The sequence below is a fragment of the Elephas maximus genome, chromosome 10 (genome assembly GCF_024166365.1).
Source record: "Elephas maximus indicus isolate mEleMax1 chromosome 10, mEleMax1 primary haplotype, whole genome shotgun sequence".
Classification (NCBI taxonomy): Eukaryota; Metazoa; Chordata; class Mammalia; order Proboscidea; family Elephantidae; genus Elephas; species Elephas maximus.
This window is the reverse complement of record NC_064828.1, coordinates 45,273,657-45,301,208: the sequence shown is the minus strand read 5'-3', so window position 1 is coordinate 45,301,208 and position 27,552 is coordinate 45,273,657. Positions and strand designations below refer to the sequence as shown.

At 40.6% G+C, this 27,552-nt stretch overlaps 1 protein-coding gene across 10 annotated transcripts in view; it reads right to left on the bottom strand.

Moving 5' to 3' along the window:
* Positions 1-27,332, bottom strand: part of NPAS3 (neuronal PAS domain protein 3) — a 966,848-nt gene extending 939,516 nt beyond the window's left edge. For 6 of the 10 annotated variants that reach the window (XM_049897603.1, XM_049897590.1, XM_049897591.1 and 3 more), the window contains exon 1: positions 27,157-27,332. In XM_049897603.1, coding sequence (XP_049753560.1) covers positions 27,157-27,314 — 158 coding nt within the window. In that variant the 5' untranslated portion in view covers positions 27,315-27,332. Of the gene's footprint in view, positions 1-22,803; positions 22,922-27,156 lie in introns of those variants that run through there. The other 4 variants (XM_049897592.1, XM_049897597.1, XM_049897598.1 and 1 more) reach the window with 1 other exon arrangement.
* Positions 27,333-27,552: the final 220 nt, after the last annotated feature.

Here is a 27,552-nt window from a genome sequence, read left to right as displayed (position 1 = left end):
CAACTACCTCTAGAGCACAGGAAGAGATATATGTCTCTTTGGCTTCCATTTGTACTTGAACTGACTCTCTTTATATTAATGTTTCATTTTATTTTTTCTCTGTTCATGTTCCAAAAAATATTCAGGAATAAAAACATATAATATGACACAGTTTCTCCATGACTACTGTAATACTGTATTTCTTGCTCGTCTCTCAAACTCATCACATGAACTTGGTAATGACTAAAAAGTTTAAGTCGGTGAAAAATAAAATATATCTAAGATACAACTATTGGTCTCTATGCATCCACAGTAAAATAGAATTAGGGAAACCAAAGGCTCAGAGAAGAAATTAGTCCGCAGAACTAACAGGATGGCACAAACCACGATCTCATCTACCCTGAGACCAGAAGAACTAGATGGTGCCCAGCAACCACTACTGACCACTCTGATCAGGACACAATAGATGGATGTGATAGAATGGGTGCAAAACATGGAACAGAACTCAAATTCTTAGAAAGTCCAGACTTCCTGGACTAGTTGAGCCTGGAAGACACCCCGAGACTATCACCCCGAGATATTCTTTAAACCTGTAACCAAAACTGTTCCATGAGGTCATCTTTTAGCTAAATAACATATTGGCTCATAAATAGTATCACTCATGAGTATTGAGCTACTTCAAAAATCATCTATATGAGACCAAACAGTCAATAATTACTCTAAAGCAAAGATGAGAAGGCAAAGAGGAAGGGAAACTAGACTACTGAAAACAGACAATCAGGGCAGAAATAATAGGAGAGTTGACACACTATGTAATATGTAACTGATGTCACTGAACAAATTGCGTAGAAACTGTTAAATGGGAACCTAATTTGCTGTGTAAACTTTCACCAAAAACACAATGAAATATTAAAAAACAAGAACATAAAAGTAAGGAAGTTGTTGCGGATAATCTTCCTTATAAAGTTCTTCCAAATGTTTAGCCACTATCTTAAAACTAATAAACTTCCCTTCCCTTACTAAGGCTAAGAAGAACTACAGGTTCCGTCTAATTCCATCATTACTCATCACTCATGAAAAATGTAAACGCAAACTTACGTAATGCCCTAGACATACTTACATAATATCCTAGACATGGTGTGCCCTTACATGATGTTCATAAAACGTTTTTGTTAGTTTACATAAGCCATCTTACTTTAGTCAGCCTATCACCTCACTGAGGACGCATATAGATACTAGCAGTACCTGAGTATTTACTATGTGATAAATCCTGTAAATAGGGTTTTCTCCTAGGTAAACCTGAAGATACTCAGGAATCTCAGAAAAAGCAGTGATGCTGTTACTGAGGAACTGAAGCATATCCAACTTTTCTAAAACCAAGACTGTGCATATTCATGGGTTCACGCCGAAGGTCCATTCTTTTATGATCACGGTTGTAATCAAGTCTTTGTCCACAAGTCACAAACTTGAACATGATTCACACATGCTGTAGATTTTACAAAGAAAAGTCCAAAAATAGCAAAATGGCAATAGAATCAAAGAACATGAAATATTTCCTCTTGTGCATCTAAACACAATTTCTGAAGAGGGTAGCTTATTTCAATTGTTTAAATGTAACGTTAAAAAAAAAAAAAAACATTGCCATCGAGTTGATTTCGACTCATAGTGACCCTACAAGACAGAGTAGAACTGTCTCATGGAGTTTCCAAGGAGTACCCGGTGGATTCGAACTACCAACCTTTTCGTTAGCAGCCATAACACTTAACCACTATACCACCAGGGTTTCCAAATACTAGACTCTAAATCATTAAATATCTTGGGAATCTTTATTCGAACTACAGTTAAAGTGTATATGCATGTGTATGCATGCACACAGACACCTACGCATACCTATTAAATACCAGGAATGCCCTACCAAAGGTCAGGCCAGTTTTAGAATTAAAGGATCTATGGTTTCTGGGACATAAGAAACAAAGGAAAATTTAAGAACAAGAACATCAAGGCAGAAGTAAAGAAGTTCAAAAATTAGTCAAATAAGTAAACAGTATGTCTAGAAACCAGGAAGTAAAAAGAGAGATTAAGAAGTTAGGTCAACATGGTCTCAGGGAATATCTGGCTCAATTGGTATAACATAGTTTATGAAGAAAATGTTCTACATTGTACTTTGGTGGGCAGCATCTGGGTCTTAAAACCTTGTGAGCAGCCATCTAAGATACTTCACTGGTCTCTCTTTATCAGGAGCAAAGGAGAATGAAGAAAACTAAAGACACAAGGGAAAGGTTAGTCCAAACGACTAATGGACCACAACTACCACAGCCTCTACCAGGCTGAGTCCAGAATAGAGGGTTCTGGACAGAGCTGGAAAAAAATGTAGAACAAAATTCTACTCACAAAAAAAAGACCAGACTTACTAGTCTGACAGAGACTGGGGAAACTCTGAGAGTACGGCCCCCAGACACCCTTTTAGCTCAGTAATGAAGTCACTCCTGAGGTTCACTTTTCAGACAAAGGTTAGACAGGCCCATAAAATAAAATGAGACTAAAGGGGCACACCAGCCCACGGGCAAGGACTAGAAGCCAGGAGGGAACAAGAAAGCTGGTAATAGGGAACCCGAGGTAGAGAAGGGAGAGTGCTGGCATGTTGTGGGGTTGGTAACCAATGTCACAAAACAATATGTGTACTAACTGTTTAATGAGAGGCTAGTTTTCATCTAAACTACAATTAAAAAAAAAATGAGGTCAAATTTCAGTACTCAGGGCAGACAACACTATATGTATGCATCAATGGTTTGGCAGAGCAAGATAATCATTATCACCATCAACACACTGGCACGAGCCTGTTCTGAGGATAGTGTATTGTCCCATGTTCGGTGTACACGCCCTGTTCATACATTTACTTATTTATATACTCACTCATTCAACATATACTAAGCACATACCATGTGCCAAGCACTGTACAGTTCAGTTTTGGATCCCTCAGAGTTTGAGGTGTACATGGCATACATGAATGAACATGCCAATACGCAGCTGTGTATGTGGGATTGGAGATCAGGGGACAGAGATCGTGGTTAAAAGTGAGCAACTATGGTCTCATCAGCATCTTTATTTTCCTTTATGAGCTATAGAAATGGATGGCAGGGAGTACGGGATATGAAGAATAGAGAACCAGGACAGAATCTTGAGCAACAAACGGGAAGCTGGAAGGAATACCAGAAAAGCACAGCATCACAGAAGTCAAAGGAACAAGAGTGTCTCAAAAAGGAGCTGGTAGTCAATGACGTCAAATGATGTGAAGACATTAAAGTATACAAACACTGAAAAGTGTCTATTGGCGGTAGGCGACCTTGGGTTTAGAGGGATACAAGGAAGTTGGCTAAGGAAAGATGGAAGGGAATGGTAAGTCCATGGCATAAGGGGAGGGTACTGACATTTCTGGAAGCATCGGTTATTTTGGGGGAGGAGAGTTTTCCCCTTCCCTCCTATCCTGAAAGAATCTATACGATAAAAAGAACTGAAAATCAAAATAGAGGATAAGGTAATGGATTTTTTTTAGAGAGAAACAAACCTTTAGGTGGCACCTGAAAATAGAAAGGCCTGATTTAAAGGGAATTGGTGAAGTATATTTGAGGAATCTCTGAATATGTCTGAGATAAGAGAGTACAGGAAAGAAGAGTGGTGGAAATACAAATATATACTCACTGATTCAACATATACTAAGCACTTACCATGTGCCAAGCACTGTACAGTTCAGTTTTGGATCCCTCAGAGTTTGAAGTGTGCATGGGATGTATGAATGGACATGCCAATATGCAGTTGTGTATGTGGGATTGGAGATCAGGAGACAGGGATAGTCGTTAAAAGTGAGCAACTGTGGTGTCAAAATACAAAATGCTTTTCCATACTGATTTGGGTGGGAGACACAGAGAATGTAACTACAATGATTGAAAAGCTAGATTCTGTATTTATGCTACAAAACATCCCAATCTATATAGTGGACTTCCATAAGCCTAAAATGACTTTTGGTGACTTTATCATCAAAATCAGAATTAAGAGGTGCACAGTTCCTAAACTCAGAAACAGAAATCAGCTCAAAGGATAGGAACGTGATTCAGTTAAACAAAATGAAAAATATGCAGCTTTCAGTATTTCTTAGAGAATACACAAATGCAAAATAAAAACCTGGTATACAAAATAAACACTTAAAGTAAGCAGTATTTAAAGATACTGAAGTTACAAATTAGCAAAGTGTTTAGAAAGTTAAGATAATGTGTCAGAGAGCTTGTCACCATGTGTAAGTAACATACGCTAAAAGTGTAATAAACCATGATGATTAAATTATTTTTAAAACTAAGACATGTGTAGCTGATCAAAATTTTCAGGTAGAAAGGGTAACAGAGACTGTACATTTTTAAGAAAGACAGCAACTGTCTTACATAGATACTGAATGCAGAAGACCAGTTTCTCCTGGAACTGGGAAGCCAAAGGGGATCTGGACAAGTTAACTACAACCATCATCAAACCAGGGTACCACACTAAATAGTCATACATGGTTATATTCATTCGTGGACCTCAATGCTTTCCTTGGGCAAATAAAAAGCTTGCTCATTGGGTTGAGTTTTCATTACTAACATTAAATAGAATTTTTAACTTTTATAGGGTATACCAAAATCAAACCCATCACCATTGAGTCAATTCTGACTCATAACCACCCTAAAGAACAGAATAGAACCACCCCATAGGGTTTCCAATGAGCGGCTGGTAGATTTAAACTGCTGACCTTTTGGTTAGCAGCCAAGCTCTTAACCACCAGGGCTCCTTATACCCACTACCACTATAGGGTGTAAAAGCGCTGTTTAAATCTGTATGATGTATATGGGTATGCATGTGTGTATATGTCTGGGCATGTTTACGTATGTACATCAACATATGGGATGTTATGTCAGTTTCAGAAAAATTGCATGTGTTTCTTTACATGTACCTTAATAAATTTGTAGTTAAATTTTATTCCAGAAATTATTCAAGACATATGTCAGTATATCTGGATACTGCTAACATACCTTGAAGACAAAATTTAGTGACTATAAACTTTAGGGAAAATGAGCAATGTTCAGAGCAAAGAGAGAAAGGAATAAGTATATTTGAACTACTGATCCATTGTCTCCCTAGAGTTATTAATTATTTCATTCTCTTTATATATTAAGTTCAACCAAGTTTACCAAGATTTATCCATCTACTGGTCTGTGTAAAAGTAACAATGTTCATTTCCATTAATCAATCATGGTGAAGAGCTTAATAAATCACCATTATTCGGTGAATCCCTACATGATATTTTCTGTGCAAAGAATTTCTGTATAGGTACTATGTACATAAGACCATATGATAAGTGAACTGTGCCACCAGAGAAGAGATTCCTAGAAAAATGTCAGCTCATTTCTTAATCTGTTCTATTTTATATGATTGAATTTTTCAATTTTGGTCTAATGAACTTAAATTATTACAGGTACAATTTTGTGAATTATGGAATTAATGGAATTCAAATTTTATGGAACTATAATTGACTATAAAATGTATTTAATATGATTCTAATTGAAATATTCCATTGTTACAGAATTCATCTATTTGGTGGCGTCGTTTGGAGGTAAAGAAACTATCAATGGTATATTTGGTTCTAACTGAATTTCTTGACTTCTTGTTTAACAGAGAGTTGTGACACATCTTGTACTTAAAACTATTCTCTCTGGTGTAAACCAAACCAACCCCATTGTCATCAAGTTAATTCCAACTCATAGCAACTCCGTAGGACCTAGTAGAGCTACCCTGTAGGGTTTCTAAGGCCATAATCTTTACAGAAGCAGACTGCCACATCTTTCTCTAGCAGAGTGGCTGGTGGGTTTGAATCACTGGCATTTCAGTTAGCAGCTAAGCGCTTTAACCACTGTGCTACTAGGGCTTCTTCTCTATAGCCTAAGAGGGGTATAATCTCCGAGAAGGAAGAAAGATAACGTATAAAATTCCATTTTGAAACTCAGAATACACTAGGAATTTCTAAACATTAGTAAATTATTATAATTACAAATACTCATTTTCTCTTACGAATTTGTTTTTTAGATGTGAGGTCATGGGTTATGCCAAAAGTGGTGGTAGATTTTCGACTGATGGGGAGAATTTCTGGGATGAAATGTAAATACAAAATAGGCAGAATTGGAACTGGAATTCATTCATTCCTTCATTCACCAATTATGCTGGAAATCTGTTTCAGTACTAGAACCCCACTGCCATGTAAAATGAATAAGACCCAATTTCTTCCTTTCCAAAGAGAGACAAGTACAGAAGAAAACTGTAAGTCATTTCTTCATCAGTCATCATTTTGGATAATGGTCATCTATACTGATTATGGCTATTTAGAATTTTAACAATAGATTCTGATAATGAACTATGATTTGCCTCCCAGAAGTCAGAAGATATCTTACCATTATTACCAGACATTTGATTGACATTTATGTAGGTAGCACCATTGCAGAGAATGATTTCTGGAATGTGTCCAGTAGAGAATATTTGAGTCTGAGTGGTCTCATTATTTATTAGACTATATTTGGATAACTAATTTGCATTAAATTATATTAACATGATATTGTTATGTTCTATTGGAATAAAGGAAACCCTGGTGGCATAGTGGTTAAGTGCTACAGCTGCTAACCAAAGGGTTGGCCATTCGAATCCACCAGGCGCTCCCTGGAAACTCTATGGGGCAGTTCTACTCTGTTCTATAGGGTCGCTGTGAGTCAGAACCAACTCAATGGCACTGGGTTTGGTTTTGGTTCTTGGAATAAAAATTGGAGCTGGAACACTGGAAAAGGGGAAGGCAAAATGCCAAATTAATGGGCACTGACTGGAGTTAAACACCTAATTCGGTAGTTGGAGCTGAGTTGGCCAGAAGCCACATGTTATTTTAACCAAGGCTTTTAAGTAAGCTATATCAACAAATGATGGCATATATAAAAATTCAATGCATACAAAAGAGGGGTACCCATGCCCACCATAATTCTCAGGGAGTATGTCTATCCACAACTAAATATGTTACAAAAACCATGCAGGATTCGAGGGCCAGTGTGGCAGGGACAGGGGTCTGGTGACCATGGTTTCAGGGAACATCTAGGTCAACTAGCATAACAAAATGTATTAAGAAAACATTCTGCATCCCACTTTGGTGAGTGGTGTCTGGGGTCTTAAAAGTTAGCAAGTGGCCATCTAAGATGCATCCACCAATTGGTCTCAACCCACCTGGAGCAAAGGACAATGAAGAACACCAAAGACACAAGGTAAACATGAGCCCAGGAGACAGAAAGGGCCACGTAAACCAAAAACTCCATCAGCCTGAGATCAGAAGAACTAGATGGTGCCTGGCCACCATCAATGACTGCCCTAACAGGGAACACAACAGAGAATCCCTGATGGAGCAGGAGAACAATGGGATGCAGATCTAAAATTCTCATAAAAAGACCAGACTTAATGGTCTGACTGAGACTGGAGGGACCCCAGAGGTCATGGCCCCCGGATCCTCTGTTAGTCTGAGGCTGGAACCATTACTGAAGCCAACTCTTCAGAAAGGGATTCGAGTGGACTATTTTTATAAGACAGAAAATGATACTGGTGAGGAGTGAGCTTCTTGGCTCAAGTAGACACATGAGATTATATTGGCAGCTTCTGTCTGGAGGCAAGATGAGAAGGCAGAGGGGGGGACATGAGCTGGTTGAACGGACATGGGGAATACAGGGTGGAAAGGAGGAGTGTGCTGTCACATTAAGGAGAAAGTAGCTTGGGGTACATAGCAAGGTGTGTATAAGTTTTTGTATGAGAGACTGACTTGATTTGTAAACTTTCACTTAAAGCACAATAAATTTAAAAAATGAATGCTCTAAGAAAAAAAAAAAAGAAAAACTATGCAGGAAATAGAACCACAGATTACAAACTGCTAAGCAAGATCATACCCCCTCATAGAAACCTTTCAATGTATAATGCTAGATATGAGTTACAAACTTTTGGTTGATCCGTTTATACTTTAATTGCAATAATTAGCTTTACACAGACAGTTACTGTGAAATCTGAAAATAAGCAGGGTAAAAATTTATTATAATTTTGGATTACAAAGAGACTCAATATACACATGTCTATGGAAGGTATTAAAAACAGTGTGTAAGAAGGGACCTACAGCATCAGCTAGCCCAAAATGGGGTAAGGAGAAGGATACAGGGAAGGGAAAACAACAGTATGAAGCAGGAAGGTAATGCAGGAAAACGGAGAAGCCCCAGAGAAAAGAATGGAAGTTGAAAATAAACTTACAAGAGTCAGAAGGAAGCTAGCATGGTAAAAAGTTGTCACCCTATTGTATGGTAAATCAATACAGAATGAGGCTTGAGCCTAGTTTTCAATTCTTACTAACTGTGACTTCATTTATAAAGTCAAAATATTAACAGAACCTACCTTTTGGGGTTATGAAGAAACTTAGGTGACATAATGCATGGACAAGAAGCAAATTCCCAGCAAGTTAAAGTTTATGTACAAATAGAGCAAACCAAAAAGAGAACATGTTTACCAAATAAGACAAACACCTACTTGGACAAAATAGAAATCAAGATACCAACTGCCATCAAGTCAATTCCAACTTACAGCGATCTTACAAGACAGAGTAGAACCGCCCCATAGAGTTTCCAAGGAGCACCTGGTGGATTCGAACTGCTTACTTCTCAGTTAGCAGTCATAGCACTTAACCACTATACCACCAGGGTTTCCAGAAATCAAGATAGTGTGAATAAATTAACATCATGGAGATCCATCGTTATCAAACAAGCTAAAACTATATAAGCTTGATGTACTCCATCATATGGCTCATGCTTAAGTAATTTTGGGTAAATTACATATTTGGAACCTTTGTCATTCTCTCATCAAATAGTTGACTTCTTGTCGCATTAAGCTCATAGAAGCCCTAAACTACAAGACCATTAGATCACCTCATCCCTTCTAAAAATCACCAGAACAGTGGTCCAGGCTGTTGAGAGAAAAGTCTCTGTGGTCTCTCACATTTCTGCACATCCTGTGGGCAAGAAACTAAATGCCCTTTGTTCTGGACCATCTTTCCAAGGTTGCTTCTATAGCAAAAAGCCTTTGAAGACAGAGACACTGTCTCCCTCCAGAAAAAAAGAAAAGGCATGTTTATTGCCCATTCTAAAAGATTTAGGTTCCCCAAGCTCAGAGGTCCTCTCCTGTAACAGAACCCACTGTATGTGCAGGCATAATTTGGCCGTCTTCACATCCCTTTATGGGAAATGGGGCTCAGTGTTGACTTAAATGTTGATGCTCTGGCTTCTATGAATGCTATGAGTAATAAACTGTTCTTTATCTCTGACCTAAGGGTCTCGGGTCTTCTGCTAGCATCTATGAAACTTGGCAGGCTAACTTGATAGCTTGCAAGTAAGACAAAATCTCAGACTCTTTACAGTTCTTGACACCAGAGTTTTGGGGAACACATAACCCACTGAATTACAAAAAAGGCATGAATATGATATTTTAGGAGAGTCTCAGATCCCCCGAATCTCATTCATCAACCACAGTAACATGGGTGGATTTTGGGTTAAAAACCCTTGCATAGAAAAGGAGGAGCCACACTCAAGCAGGACCTACTGAAAAGCTCTGCAACCAAGGATGAAATATATGCTGCTGACAAATGACTAATTGTCCATATACAGGTTAGACAGAAAAATACGGCTAAGAGGTCAGCGCTCTCCTTGGAACAAGACTTGGTAAACAGACTTGACCACAGGAGTGAGGGGATCAGATCTTGTGAGGTCTAATGTGGCGGTTGCAACTCAAGTCAAAACACTTGCTGAGTATTCTTTCTACAAAGAATACTATACCAAACCAAACTCACTGCCATCAAGTCGATTCTGACTCAATTCTGACAGAAGAGAACTGCGCCACAGGGTTTCTAAGGAGTGCCTGGTAGATTCGAAGTGCCGAAGTTTTGGTTAGCAGCTGTAGCTCTTAACCACTGTGCCACCAGGGTTCCGAATATACTTGCAGTAGCTATTAAACATCATTAATTGGAAATTTTTGAATAAAACAATGAATAAGTGATTTCAATACCTCTATTTAAAACGTCATTAATAAAAAAGCCAGAAATCTTACACCATCATAAATCTCTAAATCTGTCTACACTAAAAACACTACATCAGTTCACCTTTACAAGGGAGAGGAATTAGAAGAAAGCACTTTTGAAAAACAAGGTTAAAAATAAATAACTTTTGTAGTTTGGGTAAATATCTCACTACAGAAATGCCCTCCACTATAAATGTTTTAGGAACACATGAAAATTTTCTGAGATTAGTTAGTCCCCTAAGTGGTCATCTGTCTATCAAATATTACATTATTAACTTCCTTTTTTGTGGTATGTCATCTAGTTTTCAAACATTTCCAGAGTCCTTCTACCGTCTCCACTGAATTCAACCAACAAATGTATTTATCTGGAAACACTGTTCATGTTTCTTCTTTAGTGCTACATTGAGTCATGTGCATAATATGTCGCTGCACATTGTAACTTACTACATCCTATTGCATCCACTGTAGTATCCCTCTGGACATTCTTGCAGTAAGAAGCTCCCTTTCGAAGACGTTTTCACAGCAGAAAAATATTCAAAAACCTTACATTTTATTGACTGAAATTCGCATGACAGGCATAACATTTGATCTAAAAACTTCACTTAATCATTTTAGAAGGAATATTTGTAAAAATTAAGGCCATCAGGAAAAAAAGTCCACTATATACTACAGCTGATTATTTTGTATTATCTATCGGCATAATTCAAATCCTGCAATTAGAGATGTTTGTAGCTGGGAAGGGGTACTAGCAACTCGATATGCCAATGAAAAAACTGAAGCTCTGAAAGATTAAAGAACCTGTGTAGACTGCAACTTCCTACAGAGATAACGGGAGACTGATACTGGTGACCAGGATTTACACCATTACATGACACTGCACTTGTTCCCAAAGAGCAAGCAGCCAACTGTAATCATAATGTATTACTCTGACAATCTCCATAGCTATGGGCTGCTGTCTTATGCATACATCTGTTATTTAGCAATGGAACTTTTCTTACTTTTTACCTGCCTGTTGATGTACGCAAAGACTGACTGACACCTCAAGCACCGTGTGGTGCAGTTTGACTTTGAGGGCTCTCTTCCAACCTCCGCCATACTGCATTTTAGTAGCAGTTTAAATATCCTAACCCAGGGATGTTCACAGCATTACTATTACAGCTGTCTTTTAAGATATACAAAACCACATTTGCTAGAGGACGGTGCCACTGCCATAAAGAAAACTATACCCCAATCATTTGTTTCAGATGCTACAAAGCCACATCAATACTGTGCAGAAACAGGCCTCAGGAAATCCTGAACATTCTGTAAAGAAAAATAAAGATGCAGGATGGTTCTTTCTTTTGGCTAAGAATGTTCCTCCTTGCTAGTAGTTTTCTGTATCAAATCTGAAATGAGAGCTAAAAGATTAATATACTTTTCACAGTTACAAGCTTCCCTGTACCATTTTATTTTTAAAATGGCCCTGATTTTCTTGTCCTAAAAACACAAAATACATATATTGTCTGAGAGTGAACCCTAGGGATGAAACTACATGGAGAAGCAATATAGGTTATAGGAAAACGTGCCTTCATAATGTCTTCTGCTATCTGCATTGCTAACTATAACTCTTGCATATATAATTCCATTATACTTTTATAATTCAGGGTTTTCAAAATGCTTTTGAACCATTAATATATTTTCCTGGTTAAAATTCTTCGAGATGTTCTTAACAAGAGTCTTAGATAATGAATTTGGGCACACTCTGGAACACTCTTTACAGTATTATCATTCTCATTAATTTTCAGAACTACCCACTGTGCTGAGATGATTGTCATGGGCCTAAGACTTCAATTTGGCTAAATATTTTTGCATATATTTCAACATATAAGTAACTAACAGATGTTTAAATGTTAAGTTCATATGGAAGAAATGGTTAAATATGTTTAATCTCATGATTTCTCTGCAACACTAATTCTTATTTTATGATTTCTTTATATATTTCACAATTTCCTTCATGCCTTGGTCTACGGTGGACCAATAATTACCAAATACCTTCAACAATAGCAAAACAACCCTTTAACGCAGTACTGAACTTAAACCATTTATGCAAATATAATATTTAATATATGTAGGATCAGTATTTTTAAGACAAAATCCTCAAATGGTAACCCAAACATTATTTTTATAAAATATGCAGAGTTCATATAAAGCCTGTACTTTTTCACAAGAAGGGAGTGTTCCATTTATATTCTTACTTGGCTTTAGCAACCTGATCTATGATACTGCCCTAATCCGCCAGAAGAAGATGGGTAGGCGGCTAAAAACCAACATTAAGAGACTTAATGCGGTACACAGTTTCATACTTTCATCCGGTTTATTCTTTTTCTTTGCCTTTTTGGTTATCTCTGAGGACTGCTTCTGCCTCCATTGTTTCATCCTTTAGCATTCACATATCAGAGCAATAAGTATTTCATTACTGGTTTATCTGTCCAGAGGCTTGAGAAGCGGTAACAATTAACCCTCCCTTCACAGTGATTGATACAGGCTTTGCTTTCAATTTGTTCCACTACACAGATCATGAAATTCTGAATGCAATCATCCTCATTGACCTACACTTTCAAACACACAGCTACAATGAGACGAAAGTAATTATTAAAAGGAACACAGGACTACTGAGAACTGAAACAAAGTCTTTGTAAAAATCTGTTTGATGACCTTCTGGTAAAATTGGTAAATTTCGATGTTAAGGAAAATGATAGCTTTGCATCCGTGTCTGGAAATATTCAATGCAAACTGATCAATGTATATTATGGTGATTGCATTGGGTACAGTACGTACTTAGGAAATACAGAAAACCATTCCAGGGCTGCTGCTACAAACATAGAATTAAACTGCTAGCATTGTAGCTAAAACCTGTCTAAAATTTTTTTCAAGTAAACTAAAGTTCATGACTTGTAGGGAAAAAAAACACCACAGCAAGTAATCAAGGTTGGAAAAGCAACAGTTTTCCTCTATCAGGAGAGCTGCATGGCTGAGTCCTACATCTTCCTTCTCTCTCTCCTCCCACCCTTAGATGAAGATTCATAGTAAGAAATGAATACATTTTTCACAAAGTCTTGAAAAATCGCTTCAAATAAATATTAATGTACTGCAATCGATATATATGAGGAATAGAGAGGGTCTGGTAGGAGAGTGGTGACTACAGAACTATATTAAAACAAGGGTTGCAGTTAAAGAAAATCAGGGCAGAAAACGAGGCAGCAGGCCTGAGGCTCTAATCACAGAGCAGAGTGATGGAGATGAACCAATACTGCATGGATTAGCCATGAATTATTTTGAACTGTAATCATATGCCTGCACGGAAGAGAGGTAAAAACTAGCCATTACTCACAAACTGATCTGCTGATTTCTTAAAAGAGAGAGAGGGAGAGATTTGGAATAAATTTATATGCTAAACTAATTCAGAATAATGAAAACCTAAAGATATGGTTATACTTCAAGTAATATCCGATTTTTAATGTCTGCCACTGACTACATAATATGCGATGTGTAGAGTACAAACTGTAAAGTGCTTGGATTCAAGCAGGATTAAACCAACCATTTCTTCTAAGATTAAGATGTGATACATTGATGCCACTCTCTCTCCTTTCCTATCCAGGAAAACCATTTCTGGACAACTTTAGCATCCTCAAATATGACATTTTTTAAGTATTTGGTTATCAAGAAGAAATAGCATTCAAGGAATTAACTTCCTTTGGATCATCTGAAAAATTCATACCAAATGAAGATTCAATTGTTCTAACTAATTTTGTTAGGAAGGAAAAAAAATCCAAACTGCTGGTAGCAAGAGATTCCTGAGATTCTTATGAACAGACTGTTTAAATGAAGAGCACTTTAATCAGTAGAGGAATCCTCACGTCTCTAATGTCTTGCTGTGCATTCTGCAGGTTATAGTAGCAGCTGGTAGAGGTCATATATCTTTTGTGAGCATCCCAAAAAGGCTCACTGCCAGACTGTTAAATTATGAATAAGCAATGAACAAAAGAATGCAGATACGGTGGTGACAAGATAATCCAAGCAAATTTATCTATGACAAATTTCACAGGATTAACAAATTACATTTACACAGAACAATAAAAATGTGCAAAAAAAAATGATGAGCCTACTTTTCCTTGCAGCATTAGGAAAACAAAAAAGTCACCAATCCACAGCATATATTTAAATTTAACTCAATGTAAAGTAAGACATTTATAATATGCTGAAGGTATCTTTGTAACGTTTTCCCATTTTAGGTACACAAAGACACACATGGCATAAGTAGTATATATCTTACATATAATTTATGATGTAAACAACGTGTATGTGCGGTTTATACATAACCTATGCATACCATATATAAAAATCTTCTGCAATAAAAAAATCACCCACCCATATATATGAATAGAACGTATATGTTCTTCAGAATTATATTCTGAGGAATAAATTATTTTAGCAGGAAAAAATGCTCCCTCAATCAGTGCAATACATACTAGTTACTAAAATATCCTTATTCACTGAAGTCTCCACTTTCTAGGACCAGAGAGGTAAACTGGACCAAGTTGTTTCAATCATTCCCTTTGCCCCCACCAAAACACTGCAATCTTTGAGTAAAGCACTTCTGACTGGAGTTTAGAACTAGCATCCTCTCCTACAATGTTACAGTAACAGGAAAAGAATTCATAAATGCAGGGTATTAATTACAGCTATATTCACATAACAATGAATGATCCTCAGTCCAATATTAATTTTTTTCTCTACAATAAAACTGTTTTTATAAATCTTACAACGAAAAAGTCCCGTCTATCAGAAGTAATGAGATATTACTAAAATGACCTGTGATTCCATAGAGTGGTCTTAAAATGCTATGTGGCACGACTTTCCAAATTTGCACGGTAAAGATTTGCTAAGTTTCAATGTTGCATATAACCTAGGTACCAAAGTCAGAGCCCTTTAATTCTGCATTAGCATACTGATGGTAATAAAATACTGTAATCAGATGTAATTTCTTTTAAGATGATCTGAATGCTGTTTTAAATTTTGTAGCCTATTTTTCACTTATACTTCTTACTGACTGTTGCTTTTTTACCTCCAAATATTTTAGCAAAACATCTCTCTAAATGAGCCCTTTTCAACAGTTCATAAGGCAACCTATTCTTTACGTAAACAAGAAATTTTATGAATGTAGAAGTGAATATTTAATTAAGACACACAAACAAAATACTCAGCTATTCAACTTAAATACTTAAGTATTGCTTATCGAGTCCTTTCAGTGCTGAAATTCCTAGTATACACTTTATTTTTTTTTTTAAAGGAGAGATTTAGTTGACTGTATTGAGTCCAAACACCTAAAGATAAATGTGGCATGCTTGCCTACCACTGCAAAACTAGCTTACATTCTGCAACGAACAGTGATGGAGTCAGATGCTACAAAATTTCCTGAAGTATGGTTTTTGTCAAACAACTGTTACATACCAGACCAATCCCTATGATTCCTGGAGTTAGAAATAAAAAGATTATCGATAACTTCCCCTTCTTGAAGGTGCCAGAGAGGGGAGGAAGATGACTATTAATAATGTTAACTTGCCATTTATGCATTTATTGTGGTCTATTTTCTAAACATGTTATATTTTTAATTAAATAAGTTAATGTATGTAAGCAAAGCTCTTAAAACAGTACCCGACATATACCAAAAACCAAACAAACCCATTTCTGTTCAGTCAATTCTGACTCATAGTGACCCTCTAGGACAGAGGGGAACTGCCCCATACAGTTTCCAAGGCTGCAATCTTTTTGGAAGCTGGCTGCCACATCTTTCCCCTGTAGAGTGGCTGGTGAGTTCGAACCACCCACCTTTCAGTTAGCAGACAAGCACTTCATCACTATGCCACCAAGGCTCCTTATCTGGCACATACCAAAAGCAAACCAAACCCACTGCCATCGAGTCGATTCCGACTCATAGTGACCCTACAGAACAGAGTAGAACTGCCCCATAGAGTTTCCAAGGAACGCCTGGAGGATTCAAACTGCTGACCTCTTGGTTAGCAGCCATCGCACTTAACCACCAAGCCACCAGGGTTTCCATCTGGCACACAGGGCTATATAAAAGATGTGGCAGTCTGCTTCCATAAAGATTTCATCCTTGGAAACTCTATGGCGCAGTTCTACTTCATCCTATAGTGTCACTATGAGTCGAAACCAACTTGATGGCAATGGATGTGGTTTGGTTTGGATAAGGCTGTATCTACTCAATGGCAAAACTATCACAAAATAGAAATGCCTCAACCGTAATCTTCAGACACACTGCAGCACACTCTGAGGCACTGGAAATAGGAGTGGAGGAGGTTCTTGAGTACTTCAGTCTCTATGGTGAAAGAGGTATAAGGACGAGGCAAATTGATTCTTCTGAAACCATTCAGTAAAAAAAAAAAAAATCTGCCCTAAAATACATATAGTTGTAAAGCTTGGCCACAAAACTACAGGAATTTTAAATGTGCCTTTAAAAATTTTTTAAATATTGATTCTTCCTCTCAAATTATAAAGACTATTTCTGAAGCTCTCCAAACATCTGCGGAAGGGCCAAGACAGAAAGTGTTCTAGGTTACAGTCCACAGTGTAATCGGCCTTTCTGCCATAGGAACTCTGTTTGGCTTCGGCTCAGAAATCCCTGGCTTTGGAAATGCAGGCCCCTCCACCTGCAATTAAGATGCATTTCTACAGAGACCACATTGCCCAAGTCCACAAATTTCGAGAAATAAACTTGAATTCAAATTCAAATTCAAATTCCAACTCTATCACCTTCCTTGGAAACTCTAAGCCTTAGTTTTCTCATCCATAAATGGGGATATTAGCACTTCCCTTAAAGTGTTTAGTACAAGGCCTGAAACATGGTAGTGTTCAATAACTTTATTACCACTATTATTATTAAAATTGATCTATTTTTAATTTTTTAAACCCACCAAAACATCTTTTTAAATTTTTATTATTTCATTTATATTTATACAGCATCATGTTCTCTCTCCCAAAAATATCAAATCATTTCATAGTCATTAATTATTACTTAACAAGTTAGACATCTGCCCCAGAACACTGAACTAACAAAGGCAAAAGAGAGAGAGCTTTATGTTTCTATCAATTGTGTACCTCCTACTCTTTCAGAAAAAGGTTTTTTCTGGTTTTTTTATAATATGTTGTATGTCAGTAAGTCCAGCAAGTCCAGTGTGAGGGCAACTGTTCTCACAGGGTGTACTGTTGAGTACAATCCCTAGCACAGCTTACTATGGTCCATAATAGGTGGTCAATAAACAAAGCTGAATTGAATACATCAATCAATCAATCAATCAATCAGTACAGCCTAGGCCCCTGAATATTATGGGCCACAATAACGTAGGATTTTCATTTTGCTTCTCATGGTTTTGCAAAAAGAACACAAGTATTCCAATTAATTCACCAAAACATTATGCTTTAACAATGTATACAGACAACACTTTCCAGTGTTGTTTAATCTCGTCACTGCCCTACTCATTTCAGACATAGCGGCAATCACTTTAGCCTTACTAAACTATGCCCTGTTTATGCACTGTAGTATTACCAATATTTCTATAAATTATTCTAACTATGCCAGGTTCTATCAAACTTAATAGTGCAAACATCCTATTCACACTAATGGGGCCCTGCGTAGTACAAATACCATTCAGTTACAGTTGGTTTATGACACTGCCCAACGCGAGGGGAAAAAGGGCACTATTTACCGTGAAAATGTTAACATCATTAAATGCCAAGCAAACAGACCTGAATTTTCCCATAAATTCTGGAAGTTCTTACCTAATCATAGCAGATATTTAATGTTTCACATATTCCATTACGTGCAACTTCAGAAGCATTTAAGTGTTAAAGATTAATATCAAGTAATCAACTAAACTTTTCACCGTACTAACTTTTCCACTAGGTTTCAGCCTGATTCATTCTAAGAAACTAAGAACATGTCTGTAAAACATCTGAAGTTAGATTCTAAGCCAACTGCAATATGGAGCTGCTTTAAAAATCAATTAAAGTGGTTAGAGGTGACCATGTAGGAAAAGTGGCCATGTAAACATAGCATGGTGGGGGGGGGGGTTAGTTCTGCTCTCAAAAGTGCTTAATTTTCTTTAAATTTAGTGGCATTCTGCATAGAAAAGAAGATCACAAGGACTACAGGAAAAAAAAAATAAGACTCTGCAAGTTCTACACAGTCGTCATTATTAATCATAAAAAACTTGAGGAAGCATAGAGAGGAAAACATTACTAGAAGTGATTTAAAATTTCTGTGACATATGCCCCGCAAATAGCCAAATGTAAAGTCTTGCAGCTTAAAAAAAATAATAATAAATAAATAAATAAATGCTACACTGCCTGAGTTTTCCCCCAAAAGTGCTGCTTTACAAAAGCATAAACATACAAACACTGCCAGAAAAAAACCACCACAAGGCAGGGATCTTGGATCTCAGTTCCTGTTTCCAACTAATGCAATTTTAACATGCCATTGGGTCACACACTAAGATCTGGGGTAGAGAAGAAGAGTTGAGGGGTTCAGGGAAATTCTGGTATTCCCTTAAAATATCTCTATTTTAGGGGCAAAAATTGTGTGAAGAATTAGAGAGGAAAATCAAAATTTGTATCCCTAAAAATATTAAATTGTTTCAATTTATGGGCTATATTTACATTGCAATTTAATTCTTACCAATTATTGTTGTGATATTAATATCACATCACTGTTGGTCCAAATTAAAAGTAGTATTTTTAAGAATAAGTGAAGACATGGGGACAAAATACTCTTAATACCACTAGATGCTGAAAATACCTCAGTGTAACTTTTTTAAACCAAAAGCATCATATAACATTGAATTCACATTTGTTCACTGTAACAAGTCAAATCTAGGCATTGGCATATTACGGATTTGGAGTAGCTGTATGGCTCTCAATTCAGAAATCAGAAATTAGAAACCTGAAAGGATGTTGTAATGTGGGAGGGTCCTACATAATAACCGCCATTGTTAACTCCTTGCTCTGGAGCTATACAATCTACTACCATCTCTGCTGGTTCTCTGATATGCCCATGCATTACTGGTCTTGTTGACAGTCTGTTGCCTTGGAAATATTTCATTATTTCAGTTTTTCCATTTGTAGACCCTTGGCCTTGTGATATGAAGGCCATCCTATTTCATATTTTCGATTATCATTTAAGCAATCTTGTGGAGCTATTTATATATAAGCAAGTTTTAGACAACACTATCATCATTTATCACTCTGTGTTTAAGCTTACACTGTAGGGGAAAAAAAACTGCAAAACAGTCACCCACACACACATACACCTTTACTTTTTAAACCAAAAGCCTCATGCTACTGTCATGTGCTTTGCAAACCAGCATGCGTGTATCACTCTGTCTAATTTTTTTGGTTATACATCCACATAGTATGAAAACTCTGTAGCAGTGCTATATAATTTGCAAGCCACTGAACTTTAAAGAAAAATCAAATAAGTTTAAATACATAAGGTTTTCAAATTGTTCTTTCAGGCTCTAAAGAGGTTACTTTCTGTATGTATGATCCAGAGAAATTCAAGTTCTCAATAGTAACCAAAGACGTTATCAAGAAAGAGCTTCTTTTCCTCAAATTTACTTTGTAAACATTACATAAAGGAATAACTTTTGTACCATATTATTATATTCAGGCCAGCCATTTCATAAATAAATGACAAGACAGTTTAAAAGAATTTTTTTTCTCAGTAAGTTCCCGATTACTCCTGTATCTGAAAAACAGTAAAGAATCAAGCGTCCATAAGTGCCTTTGTGAAACCAATGACTTGGAAAGCAATTTTTAAGTAAATGGGAGGATACAACTTAAAGCATGTCTATAGAAAGTCATCTTTTATAAACATATTTGTGTTCAACCGCTGCAGATAAATACTACCACTAACCAATAAGTTCCAGGCACACAGTACACATAAAGGTGACATGACTCTGCTTAGCTGAAGCGAGTAACTATGAAAAACGATCCCCTCCTGAACAAACCATCTGACTTCCCATTTCTCACTACAAAACCAAATCAAGCTACAAGTGTAATGTTTATACTTAAAGTGTTAAGAGCATTTAAAACCCTGATAACAAAGTGAGCCCTCGGGCATAAAACTGTTTGGATAAGGGGCCAACTTAGTGGTTATTACTGTTTGAAGCATTTAGTTTCTAACTCCTTCCTACCTTCTCTCTACATTGCTTCTTCTGCCCTCTGCCCCATTATTACTCCTCCCTTTCCCTACAGTTAAACCTTCTCAGATCCAACCTTAAAATGACAGCATCCAAGCTGAACAAGGAGATGCTATTAAAGGGCATTAAATTAAATACAGTATATCCTCCTACAACTTCAATCAGAATTTCAGACCAAGTGTTATTTAGTTCAGCTCTCAAGTGGAGCAGAATAACAAATCGTGCACTTTGATTTCTCTTCTTCGAATGCCAAATGGAGACAGGTGATAAAGAACCCACTCATGCACAGGCTATGAAGTTTCCCCTAGAAATTAATTCTATCTTGGAGATTCCTATCTCAGAGAAATTCCCCAAATGGCACACAAATAGGCCTTGGCTAGAGAGATTACTGGGGCCATCCCAGTAAATACACCTACTACTAACGGAAGGAAGGAAGCAAAGAAGAAACGAAGTGAGGAAGGAAGGAAGGAACCGCTCAGAAACTTCTGATTTCAAAACGTATTCATCAACATGTTAGAAAAAAAAATAATTAAAAGCTTTCCACAATTCTCTGAGGAAGAAATTAATTTTTCTACCTACAAAAGTAAAGCAACATGTGAATTCTTCATAAAACGCTAGTATTTCTTAAGAACTAAATGTTCATTTTTAGCTATACAAGATGTCAGGCTTTCTATAGTCTGAGAAGCCAAACCAAACCCATTGCCATAGAGTCCGTTACGACTCATAGTGACCCTAAAGAACAGAGTAGAACTTGCCCATAGAGTTTTTAAGATGGATTCGAACTGCATACCTTTTTGTTAGCAGCCATAACTGAATTATGCATAATTTACTCTCAGATATATGATTTATACAGGAATTATCTAGAGTTCACAATTAGTCAATTATGTACCTATTTAAAATTATTTTCTTAATTCTGACTATTTTACCTTCCCTATTACGTGAAACAAACACAAAATATGTTACGAGCTTTTTAAGTGAACAGCTTGTCTAAATATCTCCCTGCCTTCTCTTGATGAAGTATACTATGTTTTACACAATGCAGTATAAAAATAAAACTGCCCAGGTAATAATAACATCTTGCAACTAGGGACTTCCCTCAACTTCTCAAGTTCACTCCAGCCTCAGGAAAGTAAACATCCCTGCTGCTTAGGGGAATGGAGTGGGGTGTGGGAGGCGGCATGTATGTGAATGTATTTGTTTTCCTCATGAATCAATGGCCAACATTTCATACTTCCTACTGAATGTTTCCTCTTCGGAGACAGAGATTCATTTTGCTCAAACCAATATGCTATATGTGACCAATGTCATTAATGCAGCCAATTAATAGCAAATATTCCAAACAAAGTAGGCTGGATGGACAGCAGGAGGGAAAAACACGTTGGGGGGGGGGAAGGAGGAGTAATTAGTTACTCTGTAATCTAACAATGCCATTCATGTAGGAGGGTTAAGGATATTTTGAATGTAAACTCCCTTTCCCTTTGGCTCCAGTTTAACTTCAAACAGACGTCCCCAGCCAAGCCCCTAGCCTGGATACGCAATTCTCAACAGGAACTTTTAAAAACACAGATCCCCAAACAGTAACTAACGGGGCATAGATGCTCCAACTGCTGACACGTTTTGGCTCTCGCCGTTCGTTTGCTATTTGGACTGGAAGCTTTTTTCTTTTTCTCCTTTGGGAGGAGGAAGATGGAGAAGAGGACAGATAAGAGCGGCGGGCAAAGAGCAGGGGACCCACAAGTTGCCCAGGCTGAGGGCGCAGCCAGGGCAGCGGGGAGGCGGCGGCCGCACGCCTCTCCCAGCTCAGCCCGGCCTAGCTGCTCGGCGCGGAGACAGCCCCTCCGCGACACATTCCGGGCCTGGCGCGAGCTCCGCGCACCCCGCCCCCGGCTTCCTCCTCCTCCTCCTCCTCCTCCTCCTCGCCTCCTCCCCTTCTCGCCTGCCTTCCCTCCCCCTCCCCAGGCTCATTCCCTTCCTAGAGAGCAGCTGCCAAGGGACCTGCGGCGGCCCCGGGGATCCCCCGGCCCCCCACCCTCACTGCTGCTCCCGGGCGCACAGCAGCGCCTTCTCTTTTTTGTTTCTTTTTTTCTTTTTCTTTCTTTCGTCTCTTTTTTTTTTTTTTTTTTTTTGTCAGCGAGTCACTCCATTCGCCGAGCCGAGGAGGTGCGACTGCTCGGAGAGCCTGGCGCCGCCGCCCCCGCCGTAGCCCGCTCGCTGCCGCAGCCGCCGCCACCGGGCGGACAATGCGCGCGGGGACGGCGGGCGAGCGCTCAGCCGCAAGCCCCCAGACGAGGTCCCCGCGGGCTCGCGGCCCAGGAGGCGGGCTGCGGAGGGGGCCCCGCCACCTTGGCGGCGGCGGCGGCGGCGGCGGCGGCACCAGCGGCCCCGGCGGCAGGTTCAATAAACAGAAAAGTGTTACCGTTCTCGCCTGGAAGGATCCTGCTGAAAGCTGGGCTTGGTGGGCGCCATCTTCCTGCTATTTTTTTTCCTCTCTTACTTTTTGCCTCTCGCCCCCCTCCCGGGGTGGGGGGCGTGGGGAGGGCGGGGGGTGTGCGTGTGCGTGGGGTGGCGGGAGTGAGTGCGGGCGTGCGCGGCACTCAGCGGCGGCCCGGCGGGCGGCGGCCGTGGCCGTGGCGGCGGCGGCGGCCGTGCTGCCGAGGCAGGGAGGCTACGGAAAAGTAGTGGGGCCGGAGCCTCGGCGGCGGCCGGCCGTCCCCTCGCGCCGCCGGTGCCCCCCGCCGCAGGTCGCCGCCTCCTCCGCCGCCGCCTGCGCCTTCTCCTCCCCCTGGTCGCCGGGCGCCGCCGCCGTCCATGCGCCGCAGAGCGCCCGCGGCCCGGGCCGCTCCGGCTCCCGAGACATGCCCAGCGCGGAGACAGGCGACCGGCGGCGGCGGAGGAGGAGGAGGGAGAGGCGGCGGCGGGGGGAGGCGGCCGCGCAGCCCCGCGGGCAGCCCGGCCCAGGGCCCCGCCGCCTCCGGCTTCTCGCCCGCGCTCGCCGCCACACACCCGTCCACGGTCACCCCCCACCCGACCACCCCACCCGGAGCCGGCCTGGCGGCAGGTGGGGCACACACCCTCCCGGCGGGGGGCGGCCGGGGCCTAGGCCGGGAGGGGCGGGGAAGGGGAGGACACGCAGGGGGTTCCCAGCTTGACCGCTGTGAAAGTATTTCTGGGCATTTCCCAGCTGCTTTGCTCCACAGCGCTCTCTCGCAAGCAGACACACACCCCCTTCTCTCTCTCCCTCGCTCGCTCTCTCTGTTTCTCTGTCTCTCTCTCTCTCTCTGCCCCCACCCCCCCACCCCCCCGTTGGGGGACTGGGAAGCTCGACTGCCGGCGCAACTACGCCACTCAGTTGCAGTTTCGAACACTTCCCTTCTCCGGAGTACCGCAGCCAGGGTCAAAGAAACTAGAGAGGAACTCTGAGGCCGCGGGAGCGAGCTCGAGCAGGACACCGTCTCGGGCGCCTTCGGGGGCAGCGGAAATAAACGTGGGTGGGGGGTGCGCTGGCCCAGGCCAAGGGACCCGAGCGCCTCGTGGGCCCGCGCAGCGGCAGCACAGACACCTTGTGGCTCTGGCGCTCTCAGCAGTTGGCCCAAAAACGGAGCATCTGCATTCTTCACGCATGTACAAATTTGCAGACCCCTGGGTTCACAGGTGAATCTCCGCGCGTTTAAGCGCAGTTAGATAAAAACATCTCTCCCGAATTTGGGTGCGGATACCTGGGACTCCACTGCGGGCCTGGTGTCTAGCCCAGCTCCCTCCCCATTTTACAGCTCAGTGAGGCCTAGGGAAGGGGCCACTCAGTGTGGGGCCAAAACTGGAATCCCGTTACCTGGGTAGACCCTGATCAGACCGTTGTCTCCCTAAACCACTTGTCAGCATGTGAGCAGATTTTTACGCAGTGTTTGGTTAGTCTGTGTCAATCAGGCAAGTAGTAAGCCTTGCCCCTCCACCCCTCCAAGGATTTCCACTTTGAATAAACGAAAAAGCCAGAGGGAAAACTTCAGCCCTTTGTGGGGCTTTGCATTCCACTTTAAGCTCAAGAAAAAAATAAAAACCTGTAAAGGGGTCCCCTTCAGTCTTACGATTCCAATAAAGTAGGGCTGGGAGTTGGAAACTTCAAAAACAGTGTTTTTCATGGCAGAGGTGTGTAATCTGCATGATGGTGTTTGAGTTCTCTTTGGAGTATATTCTACAGGCTGAAGAAGATGAGAGTAATTGAGAAACGAAGAACTGGAGAGTGTTGCAGACAAGATATAATGGGCTGGTGGAGAGGGAATAAAGTTGCCAGTTGGAAGGTTTGGCTCCAGGAGAGCCTGCTTAGGGCTGCATAAAACAGATTTCTGCCCAACGATGACAAATGAAAGAAGCTTGTGTTTTCGCAACGGCCCACTCTTTGCTTGAAAAAGCCCCTACCCATGTCATTCCCGCATCAGACTCCCCCCAAGTACTTAATGCAAAAAAATATTTTTGGTAAAATGATGTGTCACCATTCACTTTAGCATATATACCCAGGTTTCAAGGTGAAAATGTCTGCCCCTCAAAGCTCCTAAAGCCTGACATATTGGTGGCCCACATTCCCAGTGAGCGCCAAGGACAAGGGGACTGGTGACACAGGCCCTCTCTCAAACACCTGCCAATAATCTTCTTACCCTACATGACCCACTCTCCTGTCCCCAAATTAACTACTAAAATTAAAGACACTAACAGGTGCCATCACCACTGAGCAACGAAACCAAAGAAGGCTGCATTTTTCACAGCTACCATCTTCTGCTCTGTCATTGTAACAACATAAAATGAGGGGGAAGGAATAATACATCCCAAAGGCTAAAGTTTAGAGTTATTTTTAAAGCTTTAGTCTTTAGAACTTCAAGGGGGATTGAGAGATTTGATAAAATGAGCTCAAATTCAAAGATGAAGGTGGGATACATCAGTGCAGCTTCTAGTGTGTGTTGGGGGGGTACCATTGGATACTCCTGACGTTGGGGAGGATTGGCCCTGGGATGATCTTTATCTCTGACTTCATAGGTCAGGATAGCACCAACACCCTGCAAAACTAAAGGCTGAAAATTCATGACGGTCCTGTACACCCAATTCTTATGGTTAGCTAATGTTCCCTGGAGGTCCCTGGAATTGTCCAAAGGCCCCCTGACATTTCTGACCCTTGACTCCCCATTTCACAGACCATGCTATTGTGACTATTGCCTGCACTTCCTGGTTAAAGTGATCGACAGATTCTATTGTCATTTAAATGTTTTATAAGTTTTATAAGTGAAAAAAAAATTCATACCTGAACCATGAAAAGGAAAAATCTAGTTCTATTCTAGCCCTTTATGTTTGAAAGATTACAGATCTTTGTATTAAAGGCTCCTGTAATCACTGAAGTAAAACAAGCCTAAAATAATTTAAATCAAAAGTGTCCTTGACAAGGAATAGCCTCTTTTTGAGTTATTCCTCAAGACTGTCTTGTAAAAACTTCTGACAATATTCAGAGTATATAATGAAATCCCCTACAAAATATCTGCAGCACTGGACATCAACTTGGAAAACATTCAATGTGTTATGCAAAATCTGCTCTGGTCATTGGGCCACTGGTTAGAAGGTACAAAATATGGCAGTGATAGATTATCTTAACATTTTCAGTTTAAATACTGTTGGTTCAAATCAAAGGTTCTCAAATCAATGAAGTTTGAAATAAGGTAAAAATAGGAACTGTTATTTGAATTATGCATTGTGTATATTTTAAGCTAAATGCCACTGGCAAATCTTTCAAATGTTTAATTGTGTACAATCTGGGAAACACAAATATTTGATTACACACTTTCATATGTTCGTTTTTCTTCCATCTTCTATAAAACAGAGCCCCGTAAATAGGGAACTAATCTTTTCTATTACATTTTTAGTTTTTCTCGGAGTATTTTTATGGATTACATTTTTGGTAAAAATCTTGGAAATTGGAAAGTTGTCATTAGGGGAAAAAATTAGGGTTCCAGGGCTGCTGTTGTTGGTAAGAAATTTCCCTTTCTTTCCTAATTGACTCCAAGAATGTTTATTATTTCAAATGTCACATCATAATTTTTTTTTTAATCTATAAATGAGTTTGGGAAAAATGCAAAAAAGTAATAAACCTCCTTTTCATCACCTAGCCTAACTTTGTAAAATTTACCTCCTAACTCGCGTCTGTGAATCTTAGGTATTTGCATTATAATGCATTTAAGATGAATACTTAACAGCGCCAAGGAGACTCGGATTTCATGCTGTATTTCCCTGTAGTAACAGGTGACATGATAACACTATTATATAGAATTGGAAGTCTGCCGTTGCACGTGAAAATCGTTCCTATTTTGTTTGGAAACAAATGATCAATCAGCTTCCGGTGATCAATTGGCCCCTGGCTGCCGGTCAGCACCGGTCCGCACCCGGCAGAGGCATAGAGAAATTCCGCTGGAAGGGGACGGGATCCCAAACTTTGCAAAAGCACCTTGTGCGGCGTCTCAGACTTCGCTGCAACTCCTCAGCTAGCGGAACTGAGGCTCTGGATTTGGGGCGAGGCGGAGGGCAAAGGATAATTTCACTTCGCCAGTGCACTGGACTGCTTTCCAATGCGGATTGTGAATAATTTTTTTCTTTCTCGTCTGTAGAACGAGGGGTAGGCAAAGTGAGCCTTGTCGATGTGCATGTGTGTTGCAAGGCACAAAACAAGAGGGAAAGTGAGTCCCACCCCAGCACCCCGGGGCAGGGGCACTATCCCAGCCCAGGCGGGACTACTCACCGCTGCTGGTAGGAGCTGATGCCCTGGACGTTCTGCGGGGTGCCATTGGCCGCGGCGCCGGCCCTCCCCATGCCCGCGCTGGCCGGCACCCCCGCGGCCGCTCCGCCGGCCGCCGCAGCCGTCACCTGCACACTGAAATCCGGGAAGATTCGGATCATCGCCGCGGCTTCGGCCCCCGGGCGCGGCGGCTCTGGGCGAGGGCTGGCGGGGGCGAGGGCTCGGGCGGCGGCGGCGGCAGCAGCAGCAGCGCGAGCAGCGGCAGCAGCAGCGGAGCCAGGCACCAGCCTGCAATCCCATTAGTGAGCCGCGGCCACTGTGCGCGGCGGAGAGGCGCTTTGATGTGCGCGCAGCGGACTAGGGGGGCCGCGAACGCTAGGAGGAGGTGCGGGGGGCGTG